This window comes from Platalea leucorodia (genome assembly GCF_965183815.1).
Source record: "Platalea leucorodia genome assembly, chromosome: 16".
Classification (NCBI taxonomy): Eukaryota; Metazoa; Chordata; class Aves; order Pelecaniformes; family Threskiornithidae; genus Platalea; species Platalea leucorodia.
The window spans coordinates 1,177,404-1,193,240 of record NC_138838.1 but is presented as its reverse complement, the minus strand read 5'-3'; the positions used below and the strand labels follow the sequence as shown (position 1 = coordinate 1,193,240).

At 47.7% G+C, this 15,837-nt stretch overlaps 1 protein-coding gene across 3 annotated transcripts in view; it reads left to right on the top strand.

The window, feature by feature from the left end:
- The window catches only part of TSPOAP1 (TSPO associated protein 1), a gene marked incomplete at its 5' end in the record, with an annotated part of 70,479 nt that extends 55,671 nt beyond the window's left edge, over positions 1-14,808 (top strand). The window contains 6 exons of one of the 3 annotated variants that reach the window (XM_082328088.1): positions 963-1,034; positions 1,412-1,447; positions 2,486-2,589; positions 4,821-4,892; positions 6,065-6,193; positions 13,991-14,808. In XM_082328088.1, the coding sequence (XP_082184214.1) occupies positions 963-1,034; positions 1,412-1,447; positions 2,486-2,589; positions 4,821-4,892; positions 6,065-6,193; positions 13,991-14,206 (629 nt within the window). In that variant the 3' untranslated portion in view covers positions 14,207-14,808. Of the gene's footprint in view, positions 1-962; positions 1,035-1,408; positions 1,448-2,485; positions 2,590-4,820; positions 4,893-6,064; positions 6,194-10,199; positions 10,254-13,990 lie in introns of those variants that run through there. The other 2 variants (XM_082328086.1, XM_082328087.1) reach the window with 2 other exon arrangements.
- Positions 14,809-15,837: the final 1,029 nt, after the last annotated feature.

The following is a 15,837-nucleotide window of genomic DNA, read 5'->3' as shown; positions in this document are numbered from 1 at the left end:
GGTCCTGAGGAGCACAGGGCTGAAGGAGGCTGTTGCTTTCACTGTGTGATTTTTTTTTTTTTTTTTTTTTTGGGTAGGTTTGTGTCTTTTGGCCTCTCTCATGTCTAGGGAGATGAGAGATTTGGGTAAGGCCTTTTTCACACTTGGGACAGTCATCATGTTTCTCCTGCATGGATTCTCCGGTGCCCAGAGATGGCTAGATGCCCGTGGTGGCCTTTGTCCCTACGCGGATACACAAGGCTCTCTGTCCCCTGCCCCGCTGCGTGCTCTCAGAAGAATGAAGTTAACAGCTCTGAGACTGCATGAAATGTAGCGGGTTTGAAAGCCTTCGGGAGGGCATTGGTAGTGAAAAGGACACACTTTACACGTGCGCGCAGAGAATAAACCCTATTTCCTTAGGCAGCCAGGCCGTATGTACTTCTGTTGTTTTCCTACTGCCATAAACCCATATTACAGCCTCGTAACTAAGAAAGTGCCTCAGAGGGGTTGGTCTGGGCGCTCCTTCTGCAGGCTCGTCTGGGGACTCATCTAGTAGTGACCCTGCTCGGTGCAGAAGCTTTAGCTAGAGTTCTCCCAAATCCCTTCCCACCTGAGTGAATTGATGGAGTCACCTCACCTGGCATTTTTCAGGTGTTAATGGTTTTATTTTATCCTTATGACGCTGCTTCTGAAAGAGAAAATGCAGCAAAGTGGTTTGTCTGATAGGTACTGTGGTATGGCTGATGGGCATAAATACAGTGTGGATTTCTGCGTGTATTTGGGATGTGGATCATGCCTCATCTGACTCCACATACGAGAAACGGAGATTTGGGCTTTGCCCATACAAGTCACGGTGTCTGCTTCCCAGGGGAAGCATGTCATGCTGCGCTGTTGCTTGTTCACTCTTCAAGATGCTTTTCACTTTCCATTCACTGTCTGTTTCTCTTGTCTATTTATTTGCTTTTTTTTTGATTTTTATTAAGGAAATGGCACATTTTCTCCACCTCCACGCCGCCAAACCGTCCCTCCTCCAAAACCCAGACGCTCCAAGAAAGGTCTGTGTCACCCACTGCTTCCTCTTTGATTTTTGCGATAGGATTACAGACTGCATTGAATTTTTACTACTTGCTTCCAGGACCCTCAGATGTTTGTCTCTGTACGACTGCTAGGAAGTGGAAAGAGAGCCCATCCCTGTGCTGGTGTTAAGTTTTTAACCACAGTGATGTCTTTTATAGTTTTGGAGCTTGGCCTCTGCTTCCTGTTACGTCCCTGAGTCACGGTTATTGGCGTAGACTTTGAGTTGCATGAACGGTTTGCTTCTGGTGTTTGCTGCCTTGGTCTCTGTTCTTCTTGTTGTTGTTTGTCAGTTGTGTCATGTCGTCACTGTTGGAAGATGAACTCTTGCTGATGAGACATTCTCTTCCCTCAGCAGGGCTGGATAAACAGGAGAAGTACAAGTCTCATCCAGGTGAGAATTGCTCTTTCTTACTATGAGAAGAGGGTTGGTACATTTGCATGATTGTAATACAGGCACATTTTGCGGTCAAGGGCCAATGCAAGACCCTGTAGCGCTCCTTCAGAGCACTGTAGGAAAATGGTTATTCTCAGGAAAGAAGAGTTTTTTAGTTCTTTTATTTAGTAGTGGGTGCAGTGGTCTCTGACTAAACAGGGGGTGTTTGAAGGTGGCGTGCATGCATGGTTGTGCTTTGGAGGAGCAGGGAAATCTCTTACTTATCTGATGCTGCAGTCCTTAAAATCCAAGGTGGTCCCTTGAGGGGGTGCTCGCTCTGCTTAGGTGCACAGTCGTCTGTCGATGTCCAGAGAGGCCAAGCCTGCAAACCCCTTGCTAGCCCATCCAGTGTTGACCTGAAGCAGCGATTAAATCCGTAAGATGAAGGATGTGTGTGGGTTTTGTGATGCCAGACTTTGCTTTTGTAGACTCGGAGCAGGTCTGTAAGTAATAAGGCTGAGCAGGCAGGTGGTTGTGAGAATGCAGCCTGTTCCCCGGACGATGAGGCCTGCCCTTCCCTTTGTGCTGAGCTCTGGGCTGCCGTGGCTGGGCTGCCCGTCGATGCTGTCCAGGGCCCTTGCTGTTCCCCTGGCACTTGGAGGATAAATTCTGTAGCTCAGTAGCAGAGCATTGCGTGGAGGGAGGAGAAATGTCCGTTCGAGACACTGTGAAGAGACTGCTGTCCTCTGTGTGTGTATGTATATGTGTGTGTATAAATAGAAAACATAAAATAAAATGTTCCTGTATAGGAACAGGACCCCAGGGTGCTGGAATGGGGAGATGTCCCCGGTTCTGTGCTTGTGAGGTGATAGAGAAGATCAGAAAGCTGCTTTACCTGCGGCCTCTAAGATCTCTCTCCCATTCAATTTCCTTTCCATTTCCCCCAGTATTCTTTTTGCTCAGTCCATTCCAAGAACAGTGAAGGAGTTGCTGTGATTTGGGATTTTGTCTTAGAACTTCCAGCTCAGGATATTTTGCTTTGTTTTTGTCCTGCAGGCCAGAAGCATCAGGACTTTGAAGCTGAACTGCTGACTCCTCGAAGTATGGTGGCTGTCTTCGACTATAACCCTAAGGAGAGCTCTCCAAATGCAGACGCAGAGGTAACAACCACCTGCTCACTCCTCTTACAGGCTTCTTTTTCCGCTCTCTTTTTTTCTTCTATCCTGAGACACTCAAGATGCGCCAGGGGAGGTTTAGGTTGGATATTAGGAAAAAATTCTTCACTGAAAGGGTGGTCAGGCATTGGAATAGGCTGCCCAGGGAAGTGGTTGAGTCTTCATCCCTGGAGGTATTTAAAAGACGGGTAGACGTGGTGCTTGAGGACACGGTTTAGTGGTGGGCTTGGCAGTGATAGGTTAACAGTTGGACTCGATGATCTTAAGGGTCTTTTCCAACCTTAACGATTCTATGATTCTATGATGACACTTAGTACTTTGGTCAAAACCAAGACGATTATGGCTTGGCAATACAACTGCTAAAAGGGGTTGGCTGAAGTCATAAAATGTAGTTTGCTGATATGTTCTCTCATGCATTCTCTGATAACAGTGTTCAGTTATCTGTGAAGCATAGGAAGCATCACACCCCTAATGATTTTCAGGATGAGTCTCAGTGAAACTATGTGAGCATCTCATGGCCTCGTAGCATCCTCTAGTGCTTAGACAGGATTTAGCAGTTCTGGGGCAGGAGGAAGCAGCCCCTGCTGTTAGCAGCTGATCCAGGGCATCTGCCTGCTTAAGAGGAGTGGCCACTCCAGTGGCCAGTGTATGAATAGACTTCTGATACTTTAGGTGAGCATGTCTTGGAGCACGTCTTTTGTGCTGACTACCTGTGTAGGTCTTTGTTCAAGCAAGGAAGACTTAGTTCCAATTTAACGGACCGTTCCTCTTTTCAAGCATGTAATCCAAACAGTGTTGTGGATAAGTCTGTTTCAGGTGGAAAGATTGCAATGCAGAATCCTTTCTGCCAAAAACCTTTCTAAATTAGAACATGCTCTGTTCTCTGTTCCTCCATAGCAGTGTTAGGCTACTCTGAGCAAACATAAACATGGGTTTTGGATTCAGATTCTTTCCATGCATCCAGAAAGGAGTGGATGGCCAGGAGGTGGCACAGCTCAGGTAATGCTTCCCTCCCAGACGGAGTGTCTCATGAGCAAGACAGCCTGCTTCTGAGGACAGAGTCTTTTAGGGATGGTGGATTATCTTGGGAGAGCTACAATGAGAGCGTGTATCAACCAGCATCCGTATAGGTATTCATATATCTGGCCAAAGAACGCTTCTGAGCCCTTGTCAACAAGATGACTGTATTTTTTTGCAATGATTTGGTCTTCCTAGAACCTTGCCTGTGAACAGAGCTCAAATTATTGAAACAAGCTGGTGCAGTTCTGTTGCATTGTTGGAGATGCTCCCTGTTCACGTTCCCAGAAAATCTGGTCACCTGTTTTGTTAGAAGGCCGCAGTGCTGTTTGTGAACTTGCACCAAGACACAGTAGAATCAACTGTGCCGTTCTGTGTCTGTGAGTGAAGTTCCCCACAAGTGTCTTTCTGCTTGAACAAAGTAATTCACAGCCAAGAGGAGGAACCTGCAGCCTCCAGAGATAAATTGAGTACTAGGGATATAATACGGTAAATATATCAGAGGTAGGCCCCTTCCAGCTAATACTTCTGTGAAGTGCAGAAGCCAGTGTGTCTTGAGTGGGACACGGCCTGTTTGGAGACTCCATCTTTTCTATCTTAGAGCAGCTTTTGTGCTGTAACTGGGCAGTTTCTTCCGTTAGAAGAGACTGCTTACACCTTTGTCTTCGGTCTGGTGCTCCATGGAGCGCGTGCTGGGGTGGCTGACAGGACAGACGGATCTGATGGTGAAGGGTTGTGTGGTGTGCGGTAGTGTTCTGTTTCCAGGTCAAATCTTCCTGTTTGTTTGCATTCCTGCTAGTGACTAATCCCTGAGCATTGCATACAGAACAGGCTCATCTAAGGGAGTGGGATTTAATACTTATATTTAAAGAAATGAAAGGTATTTCTGGTGCTTTTTCAGCTTATTCTCAACATACCTTTCCAGAACAGGTCGTAGGTACTATTTTGAAGTCTTATTAAAATTGGTTTAAGAAACAGGCTTTGCTCTTGTCTTAATTTATGAAATGCTTCCTTAGCGCTGAATTCCACAGCTACCCACTTCGCTTGCTCTTCTGCATCCTGGTCCTGCAAGTCTTTAACACGGTGGCCTCCCTCCCTCACGGTGAGATTGTGCAAGAAGCCCGGGGTGACCTTGTGTTTCTGGTGAGAAATTCCAGGCAGTGCTTCTCCTGTGACTGTTGTTCTCTTGCTCTTCGCAGGCTGAACTGACTTTCAGCGCAGGGGACATTATCACTGTGTTTGGGTCCATGGACGACGATGGATTCTATTATGTAAGTACAGGGGATAGGAAGGTCCTGTGGCTACATCTGAAATCGTTGGAGTCCATCTAGTGGCAGGAGAGCAGAAATCAGGGAACAAAATATTCTGCTTTTGGGGAAAAAAAAAAAAATAAACAAAACATATCTGCGTAGTGCAGGGCAGATTGTTTCTGGCAGTCCATGCTCCTCCCGTAAACCCAGTATCCAAATGGTTCTCAGTGTATGTCTCAGCATAACTTGACTACAGGTTTCCCAAAGCCTAGGGCGCATTTTTCTGTACATACATCAGCTGAATCAGCATCTGCTGTAAGCTGATTTGTCACCAAGCACTTGGACACGTGGTCTCATCCAGGGCAGGAGGCTAAAATGGTAACATAAGAATAAAAATGTACAATGACCCTCATCCGGCCACACTTCAACCTATCAACTTCAACAAGCACTGGTATCTGTTTAATTTACTGTGCATACTTGAGGACTGTGCCTGCCAGCGAGCTGTGTGCTAGACACAATCCTTGGCCCTTGGATCATCCACCTTTTCCTGCATAGAAAGCAGCGTGTCTTCACACATCAAAGTTGAGGTTCAGCTCCAGGTAAAGTCTAGAGGGGACCATTGTGAATATTTTGTTTGACTTCTTTTATAGCGTTGGCCAAACAACGTTGCTGGGATTGGTTTTGTTGTACCCAACCACCTGCTATTAAACTGGAGACTATTTTTTAGGAATTACAGCCAAGCTTGGTTTGCAGCTCTGGACCTTAGTGAGCACAGAGACAATGCCTACAGCGTTGTACCAGTAGTACCTCATTCTTTAAAAAAATAAATAAATACCAGTGCAAATCAAAGGCCTTTGGAAAGCCTGTGGCACAGTCATGCTCCAGTTGCATCTGGAATAGCAGTGGAAATTTTTCGAGTTTGTAGAAGTGGCCATGTTGCTGGAACACATTTGTCATGGCTTGCTGCCACCTTTTCTTCCTTTACTCTCCTCTGTGGTTTTGCACTCTGAATTGTTCCACAACTAAACAAGAATGTGACTCCTGAAATTTGCTGAGGATCCTTCCAACATGAGTGTGTTCCTGGGCTTCTCTCAGACCATACCCTAGCCATCTCTGCATGGGGCTGCTCCTCTATTTATTATTTCTCCATCAGCCAGGAAACGTGATGTGAGAAATGAATGTTGATCTTGCAGGGAGAGCTGAACCAACAGAGAGGGCTTGTCCCATCTAACTTCTTGGAAGCTGTAACTTCAGATGAAGGCGTGGTTGAGGAACTTCATTCAAAAGATAAAGAAGCTTTTCCCTTGAGTGCTGAGAGCCAGGTAAGATTCTGTGATTCTGCACAGTACAGACATCCAAACTGTGATGTGGCTGGAGGTTGGGCGTTGCGCAGCATGCAGCAGCTGATGGAATCATTTAAATTATTGCATGCAGCTCAGTTCTTCCCATGGGAGATGCTTAGAAGTTTAGAGGGGAGTGCTAGGAGCTCTTCTTGAAGACTTACCTATAGTGCAAAAGAGGCACAAAGCAACAAGATCCACTGGGGCCTCAGTCTCATGGTCAGGTGAGCAAAGAGCATCCCAGGTCCCACACACAAATTCTTTAGATCCACAAAAGGGTCAGTGGTGAAATCCTGCTGCAAGCAAAGCCAGTTCCCCAAACACATGAAATTCCTCAGATACGCTCATATCCATGCCAAAGAGTTCTGGAGTTACCGACACCCAAACATCAATGCTCTTCCACCCATCCTGAGTTAGATAGATCTTAATCCAGTCCATGGTGCTTTCAGAGGAATTCAAAACACACTGGGGAGTTTCCCCAGCAGATCTGTGGGATGGATCCTAAGGCTCTGAGACCAACCCACAGGTGCAGGGAACTCAAAGGTTGAGCTATCCCCTTGCATAAGTTGCTGATACTCTTGAAACAAATGCTTAAGTGGAAGGTTTGGGTCATTTGCCAGATTCAGTCAGTCCTCAGTGGGTGAGGTCAAAAGTCTGGCACCTGCCTGGTCACTCCTGGACCTCATGTCCTGTGTCAGCCTAGAGAATGGGAGGCAGGGAGGGACACAGCTTGGTCCCAGCTCACGTGTACTCAACCTTCAGTTCTTCTTGGGAGGTTATTGGCACTGTCAGGTGGTGCCAGACCCATGAAATTGTCTAAGAGCAGGCCCAGATTGGCTTTGAGCCAGTCCTTAAGGAAGTATGTGGCCCTGAATCCTCTGTTGAACTCTCCACCAGTGCCACCCTAGCTTTCCTGCTCTCTGCAGCATCCCTTGTCCTATTTCTCATGCTGAGCTCCTCCTTTTGTCTGTACCCACCTCCCATCTCTTATCTTCAAATGCTGCCTGATCTCCCTTAGGCTTCACCTGCAGCCCCATCTCTTGCTTCCAGGCGTTTCAAGCTTTGTGGGTGCAGCGTCTGCGCTACAGCCCCAATGCCTTCTTATGAAGAGCAGGTGGCAGGTCCAACTCGGAAATAAGGTTTGTGGGTAGCTTGCTGGATCATCTTCTAAACTCAGAAGTTGTCTGGGTCCCTTCTGCTTACCCGTTTAGGATACTCAGTCCCTTTTCTCCCAGCCCATAAGTGCTGGTCCGTGTTGGGGAATCACATGTTAATAAGCTGTTACTACCAGGATTTAAGAACCCTGAGGTTACACAGGTCTAACTTTCCCAGGGGAAACAAGCAGTCAAAGTGAGTTTCCTTCTTCAGTTTCCCTCTCAAAATGATTTACTCTTCCCAAATTACTCATCTGTTGGAATAGAGGGTGCCAAAGGAGACCGGAACCAGTAAAATTAAACCAGGTTGAATTCATAGTGTAGCTTATTGCAGATCTAACCCTTCTCTCTGGCATCAACTAGCAGCAACAGGGGCCTGTTTCAGATGTCAGGTGTCATTATCATAGAATCATAGAACAGTTTGGGTTGGAAGGGACCTTTAAAGGTCATCTAGTCCAACCCTCCTGCAATGAGCAGGGACATCTTCAACCAGATCAGGTTGCTCAGAACCCCGTCCAACCTGGCCTTCAGTGTTTCCAGGGATGGGGCATCTACCACCTCTCTGGGCAGCCATTGTTCCAGCCCCAGCCTGGGTCCTCCCAGAAACCATGAGGAAATCATAGAATCATTAAGGTTGGAAAAGACCTCTGAGATCATTGAGTCCAACTGTTAAACTAACTGCCAGGTCCACCTGGATGCAGCATGATGTCAACCAGCAGGCCCTCAAGAGCATCTAAAAAACTTGTCAAGAAAAGAAGTGAATTCAGGTAACCTTCAAGGCTCGGAGAGCTCATTTGCCACTTGCAGATGTGAAGGGTTTGACTTAGCTAATGGTGTTTTATTAAAGGAAGGTAAGAGAGCAACTTGGCTGGTGAACAGGGTAACATGTACAACAAGTCTGCCCTTCAACTATTCCTATTTGCATCCCTCCCTTCTGTTTTACTGGTGAGGAAACGGTGACAACAGTTTGACCTGCCCTGTCCCAGGCTTTGTCATGGACCTCGGAGGGTAACAAGGCCCTGTCTGCTCTGCTGCTGAGCAGCGAGCACAGGCTGCTCCTGCTTGCTGCCCTGCAGCTTGCTACTCCTCCGCTTTCCTCTCCCCTTTCCACGGGTGCTGGGTTCAGCAGTGGGTGACTGTTCTCCTGGACACAGCAGTTTGGCCCAGGTATCCCTGCATGCTCAAGGCTGTAAGCTTTTTTCCCTAGGGTTCATGACACCTTTTTTTAACAGAAATGCCTCTCAAATGGATAAAAACAGCCCATATAAAATAGATGTGTTTCAGGCTTGCTCGCCTGCCCTTCAGATCTTTCCACTTGTCTCCGCTTCTCTCTGCCAGAGATCCAACAGAGCTTCCCCTGGCCTTGGCTCTGACTTTGGCTCTGCAGAGCAGAGTTGCCTTAGGTCAGGATCGATTTGGTGGTTTTGGCACTCGGCTGATCCATGAGCTGCTATTCTTTGTCATCTGTGAAGTCTGGGGACTTGGAAAATTCAGTTGTTGATGATTAAGCCACCTTTATTTCAGTGGGAATCCACATTAGCTATCTGGCCACGACTTTGTCACAGTGGCAGTCCTGCTGCCTCCCGGCTTCACCAGGGTGCCTGTCCTGGCTGATTCTGGCTTAGCATTCTTTAACTCCGTGCAGTCCTGCCTCCTGCTTGTGCTTTCAATCCAGATCTATCTAAACAGCTTCCAAATATGAAGGGCTTGTTCGCCCCCTTCTGAAAGCAGAACATTTACCCTGCTCAAAACCAAACTTGTATTAGTTAACTGCATTTAAGTATGCTTATTGATTACCGAAGAGAGGCAGAACCTGACCCCACTGAGTTTTTGGCTCTGTCACAACCATCACATCACCTATAGGCAGAACACTTGGTGGGTAAGGCAGAAGGAAGACCTCCTCCGGTAAATCATACGTACGCTGAGGGCCATCACTGAGCTGGAATGAACTCTCACAGTGATACAGCCATGCCTGGGGCCTCCCAAACTCCAGCAACAGATTCACTCCATAGCGTTAAGGAACTTGCTCGTTAAAGTGTGTTGTTGGCATATACAACACAAATAAGCACCTTTGCTGCTGCTGTTCGGGAGGGAGGGAGTGGGGGGTATGCAAAAAAAATCACCGAAGGCAAAAGGTGCATGGCAGCCTCCAGAGAAGTATTGTTTGAATCTTCTGAAAGACAGCATGGCAAAACAGACTCCCATCACATTTACCAGTCCCAGCCTGAGACCTAACACCTCAGGGAGCATGCGTATGTGCCGTGGTATCACGGCAGAGCTTTGGACTTGTATTTAAGCTGGTTCCAATCCTAACAGAAGCTTCTCCGGCATGATCATGAGTGATTTTTAAATCACTTGTAACTTCTTGGATTTGATGTTTTTACCCTGCCTGTTCTTCAGACTTCCCTTCTCCCCGCTGCTCTGCCAAAGGCCTGAGAATAAGGACAGTTTACTTTCCAAATTGAACTGGGGAAGGTGGATCATTTTGAATGATTTCTGAGTAAATCTTAAAATGCTGGCAACTGAAAAAGGTGAAGGAGTTTAACTTTAAAACTGATAACATTTGGGGATTAGATTAAGCAATAAAAAATACAGCACAAACAGGAGTATCCAAGAAGTTATGGTCACAAGCTAGGGCCCTGAAACACTCATGCTCACCAACTTAGAGCAGTTGCTTTAATTCTGCGGCTATTGAATGAATATTTTTGCATCGGTAATATGCAGTTTCTGTCAACGACTGATTGTAAAGCACCTTCAGAAAGTGTTTGATTCTAATTGATTTCATGTATTTATTTCTGCCTGTATTATGCACCCGTGACGGTTCTTTTCTTCAGAGAATGAGGAAGAGAAGAGTCCAGTGATAGATATGAATGATACATAGAGAGAGAGCAACCATGTAAGTTTGTGTGAGAAGACCTCTTCAATCTCCCACCCAGCCTAGCATATTAAAGGGTCCTGCACCTGCAGTTTACTCCTTTTCTTGCTTGTAGTTGGACAGGCTGGTTTGGGGCTCTGCTAGCAAGTCTGTCTTCAAATCCTCTGGTGGCAGACCTTTACCTGCCAGATTGGTTCTATATTAAAGACAAACCATGATCTGTTCAGCTCATGAGGTGCAATTTGGAACAATTATCTGGTGGTTTTGGGGACCGTGATGGGACTGTGCTGGATATTCAGGTTTAGAAAAGACCTGCTTTGTAATTCAGCCTGGCTCTTCTACTGCTGTTCAAGCACGTCAACAGCCAAAGTTTCATTTACCCTTTGCAAGATCCTGCTCAGGCTGAGCACACCCCATGTTCAGCCTGTGTTTTTTTTCCTCTTGATTTTGCTCCTTCCTGAGTATAGTCCTGAAAAAACCCTGCACACCATCAACTTAAGAAAGTAGTAACATATAGTCCCTAAAACGAGCCTTGTGTGGATAATTGTTCTGTCTGATAACACTTAAAGAAGCAATTTTGGGGCTGGGGGGGTGAGAGCCCTGGTTCTGGGGGGCAGTGGGAGCAGATCTGTGTTTTTCTTAGTTTCAAACACTGTTTTCCTGAAATTGTGCAAATCAGTAATACCTGAGACAGCACTGAAAACGGCCCCCTGAGAACGAACACGACTCTTCTGTTCATCAACCCGAATAGCTTTTATCAGGATCTTGACAGAGCAATTTTTCCTTCATGTTTCTCTTAGAGAAGAAACCCTAATTTTAGTATCATTTGTCTCTTAGCAGCTGAATCTGTGAACTGGTTCTGTTGCTTTTCTGCCACATAGAGACCTCTGAGAATATCTGCACACGCTTGTGTGTGAGAGTGCCTCTGTGTCTGGAAATCTGCCCGGGCATCGTATCCCACAGCTGGGAATCAGCAGGACTTTCAGCCCCAGAGACAGGAAACTGCTAGTCCCTTCCTTGTAACTGTTCGATATTTGATAATGACATTGATACTGCAGTATCCTTATTACAGTAAATAATTGTGACATTTGTGAGTTGGTCTGGGTACCTGCCTCTCATTTTGCTTGCGGTCTTTTATGCATAGCGATACAGGAGAAATTGTATAAGGTTTGTTGGGCCACTTCAGATCTGCCCTAAAACTGTCCCACCTTTGCCAGAAAAATGGTTTCCAGCGGTGCATGGGCACCAAGCCTCCGCTGCCCTGGCTGCACAGGGGCCTCTCCATCGCTCCCGCGTCCTCTGGGGCTGCTGAGCCAGACAGCCCAAGGCTTGCGCTTCACAGGGGAGATCCCTCACTGCATGTGGGTGAGACCACTTCTGATGTTAGCCCAATGCTTTTCTGCTTTTTATCCAAGGATTCTTCGTTGCACAATGCATAAATAGTTTCTGGAGCAGAACCCAGGGATTCTTACTTTTGCACACAGCTAACCCAGTAGGCTACCAAGTATAGCCCTCCTCTGGCTTACTTTTTCTCTTTGCCTCCATAAATCTTGCATTTCTGGCTGAAAATGGTTCACCTAGATTCATTCAGATTTATTTCCAGACTTCTCAGACCCGACTAGCACTTGGGCCATCAACACCACGCATTGCACCTTGCACGTGCGCGCTGCCAGGAGATGCGAAGGTTGCCGTTGATGCTGCAGCGTCAGTTGGAGGCGCGGACCTTGCAGGCAGAGTGCAGCTTTCACAAGGGCCAGGCTGTGCCATCAAGCCCTCTGCAGCATGTCCTTGGCAGTAGCTGGCCTTTCAGCACAGGGCTGCATATCTGGAGGGTCACAGAAGTGCCACTGAAAGTGTGCGGAACAAGATTTCCAGGTGAAAATAGAGTGTGAGTTCAGGAAAAATCAGCCCCTGTATTGTTTACTGTAATGAAGAGGAGTTACATCTCTGTCCCTGTAGCCAGAGACCTCGGTTCAGGTAAGAGAGAGTCTGATGGCACTGTCGTGTGGGACAGTTTAAAGTGATTGCTGCAAGACAGGAGCTGACTCTCAACTTTCTGGAGTTGGGAGGGGTCATATATTCGCAGCAAGACAGAGCTCTCTAAAAGTCCTGTACTCCTGTCTGCTCAGGACTGCCTTGGTAGCTATTGCACGTACTGAGTCTGACTCTAGAGAAGAGCTTTCTGCTCATCTTGTACCAGAAGTGCTTGCTTTCTGCAGCAGAGTGAAGCATAACTTCAACCTGCGAGGGGAGGAGAGGTGCGGCCGTGCTATAGCTGTGGCAGTAATGTTATGTCTGTGCAGCCGCTTGATTCAGCAGCTTTTCCCAGGCGCAGTGCGGGACCAAAGCACATCCACTCTTGCCAGGGAACTGCAAGCAGCTGCTGTGATTCTCACACGCGTCCTGTGCAGGGCCGATGTCTTTGCTCTTCAGTAATGCTTCCACCCCAGGCAGAGCATCCTGCTGCCGCTGTCGCTAACTCATCTTCCCTGTTGGAGCTGTGGCTGCTTACAGACCCTGAAGGGATGTGCGCTCGACTCTCCCTGACGTAGTGGGATGCAAGCAGGGAGATGATGAGGGCATGATGTTTCAATGTGCACAGCTCCAGCCACTGTCATGTTTTGGGTAATGCCAAGGTGGGATGTAGAGCTGGGAGCTTGGAGGATGCTGGTTTGTGAAAGCTGTGTGGAAGAGAAGGCAGTGGGACGAGTGCTCTCCTAGGCCTCAGAAACCCAGAGCCTCTTCCCTGGTGAGCTTTGCAGCTTCTTGGGAAGGCTTGCCCTGCCAGATCAGAAATGGTCACTGTCCAGACACCTGAACCCAGCGAGAGGAGATCATGGAAAGAAGGCTGCTGCTGGGAACTGACCTACCATTCGTATTTTGTGAAGAGGAAACTGAGCCCAGGACGAGGGCACTTTCTGATTTCTAAAACCCTTTTCCAAAAGGAGCAGCATCCAGAGCATCATTTGGGACCGTGGATCCCAGTTCACATTCTCAAATGCTCAGGTGACTTAGGAACACATCAGCTGCTGTGTGCCACTTGCTCCAAGACTTCTCCATGTCCTGCTCCATCGTGAACTTTTTCTCCATTATTTGTGCCACTGCAGAGCACGGGACTCTGCTTTCTGCCCCTGCTGTGGCTCGATCTGATGGATGCCGAGCAGCCTGGCAAGACCCCGAATTTCTCTTGTTACCATGATGGAGCATGGCCACAGTTGCAGAAGCCTCCCAGCTTAGCCAGCCTCCTTGAACTTCTGAAGGTCTCGCACAGCCCTTGTTCTTAGTAGGTTGTTTTGTTTCTTGATGTCCTGCCTTCTGTCCCAGAGCGTGCTGGGAGCCCACCAGGCTCACCCGGCCCAGGCAGCCGGCAGATGTATGTGGATGCGTTGGTGTCTGTCCGTCTGTGCTCTCAGGGGGTGCTTCACGTACAGTGTCTTCAGCTGTGAAGCAGCATCTTTCACCAAGTCCCCAGTGGGGCTTTTCTGCTGTCCTGTTCTTAGTCCCAAATGAAGCAATTTCAGAATGTCTGAGCTCAGGCAGGGTCTGGGGAGTGGGTACAAAAAAGTTTAAATCCACCGGAAACTTCCTAACTGTATCTGCAGCTTGCATAGAGGAGCTGAGCCTTGCAGGATGAGGGACGGACTGGCGGGGAGAAGGCAGGGTTCTCTGGCTGAGATTTGTGTTGGCATGATGTCCTTCATCAGCTCTAACTTCTGCTTTTTTCTTTTGTTTTCTCTTTTTCCCGCTCAGTTAAATCCAGATGGGTCTGTTGATCAGAGCGACTCCTCACCAACTCCTCCTGCTCTACCACCTTCCTGCCTTGGCACAGGCGAGCAGTGTCCAGAGCAGGCATCGCTGGCCGTTCTCAAATGCAGTGATGGACCTGGTCAGAGTAAAAAGAAGAGAGGCTTCTTCTTCAAAGGAAAAAAGCTCTTCAAAAAACTTGGGTCCAGTAAGAAAAATTAACAAGGGATTTATTGTTCTGTAAAGACTGCCTGTGCAGTTCACACAGGGACTGAAAATTCAGGAGAAGCCCTCTGCAATAAGCTGATTAGAGTATTTTCATAGGGAAAAAAGTGTATGTTGAATAGAGAAAGCTCTTCGGTGGGTCTGTGAGCTGTGGTCTCTGCTGAGAGCCCAGCCGTGGGTGCCCACCCAGCGTGGGCAGCGCCTCTGAACACAGGGTCATGGCACTGGGGTGTGTGAGGCCCCAGCTCTAGGATACAGCTACCTCCACAGTAGTGTGTCCTGCTCCATGCAGCCCTCAATGCACCGGTTCCCTGTAAATATTTTAATTTAAAAATTATATTCTGGCTGTAAGTTAGCTAACTGGCTTTTCCCAGCAAAGCCCCGGCCCCTTAGGAAGAGATCCCTTGTACTACACGCCCTGGTATTTCTCTGGTCCAACGGAGGTTGTGTCAACTCCTTCACTTCCCGCAAAGAAAATTTGCACTTTTCTGTTCCCATGAATCCCCTTTGCTGTCTCTGGGCTGACAAGTGAGTTCTTTGTACTGTAAACCTGTAAATATGCGGCTGTGCCTAGGAGCATCCCACACTGCCTCAGTCACGTTTCGGCACGAGGATTCCCGCGGAGGAAGGAGCGATACCCTGGAAGGGGTCGATACTTCTGCCTGTAGGGTGGGCTGCTGTAAGCTGCTCTTGGCTGGTTCACCTTGACCACGCGCTGGCTGGGGACTCCGCCTTATTTATTTATTTATTTATCTATTTATTTATTTATTTTCCGCCTGCCTCTTTCGCAGTTTTATTTGGCTGTTTCAGCGGGCTGCTCCTGCGTTGGAGCATTTGGAGAGCAGAGCTGGGGATGGAGAGTGTGCAGCTATTTTCATATGAGATGATGTGTTCCTTGAGTTAAGACACATCCCTTTCTAAGCCACGGAGAGTTTTGTACTACATGGTTTCTATCCTTTTCCGTGTTTCTTTCTTTGCATGTTTCAGTGGGTACTTGTTTTGAGAAGGACAGTTACGTGAGGTACGTGAATGATGCCAGCACAGTGTCCACGAGTGTTGGTGATACGGTATGTTTTTATTTAATATCAAATTTTATTATAATAAAGTCTATTTTCACAAAAATACATTTTCCTTAAAAAAGCAAAAGATTCAGTGATGCTTCTTCAGGGCGGAGGGGAAAATGATACCAATCACTGGCACCTTGAGGATGCTCCGCAGCAATTCATACAGGAGCCCGCCTTTCCTGGGATGATGGTGCAAGCTACCTTCTCTGGGAGTGAAAAGTCTTTGCCTGTCCTGTTTCAGAGACCTAATCCTGGAAGAGAACGCACCAAGACGCAGTTACATGGTGTTATACTGTGCCTGAGCGCGGTTATACCACGTCCAGACCTCAGCTGGACATGCACCTAGCCCTGCTGCACTGCCTGGGTGGCTACGTGCAGCATTAGTCCCTGGCTCTGGGCACTGGACCCCTTCGCTGTGGGTGCCACCGAGCCCGGGGGGATCTGCACCGCCAGATTTCTTCCCGCAGCTCTGTCCTCCGCTCTTCGGTGTTACCTGTACGCGGGTGCTGCTGGATATGAAGTGAAGGGCCTGGGGCTGAAGCAGCTGTCCTGATGCTAACGCCT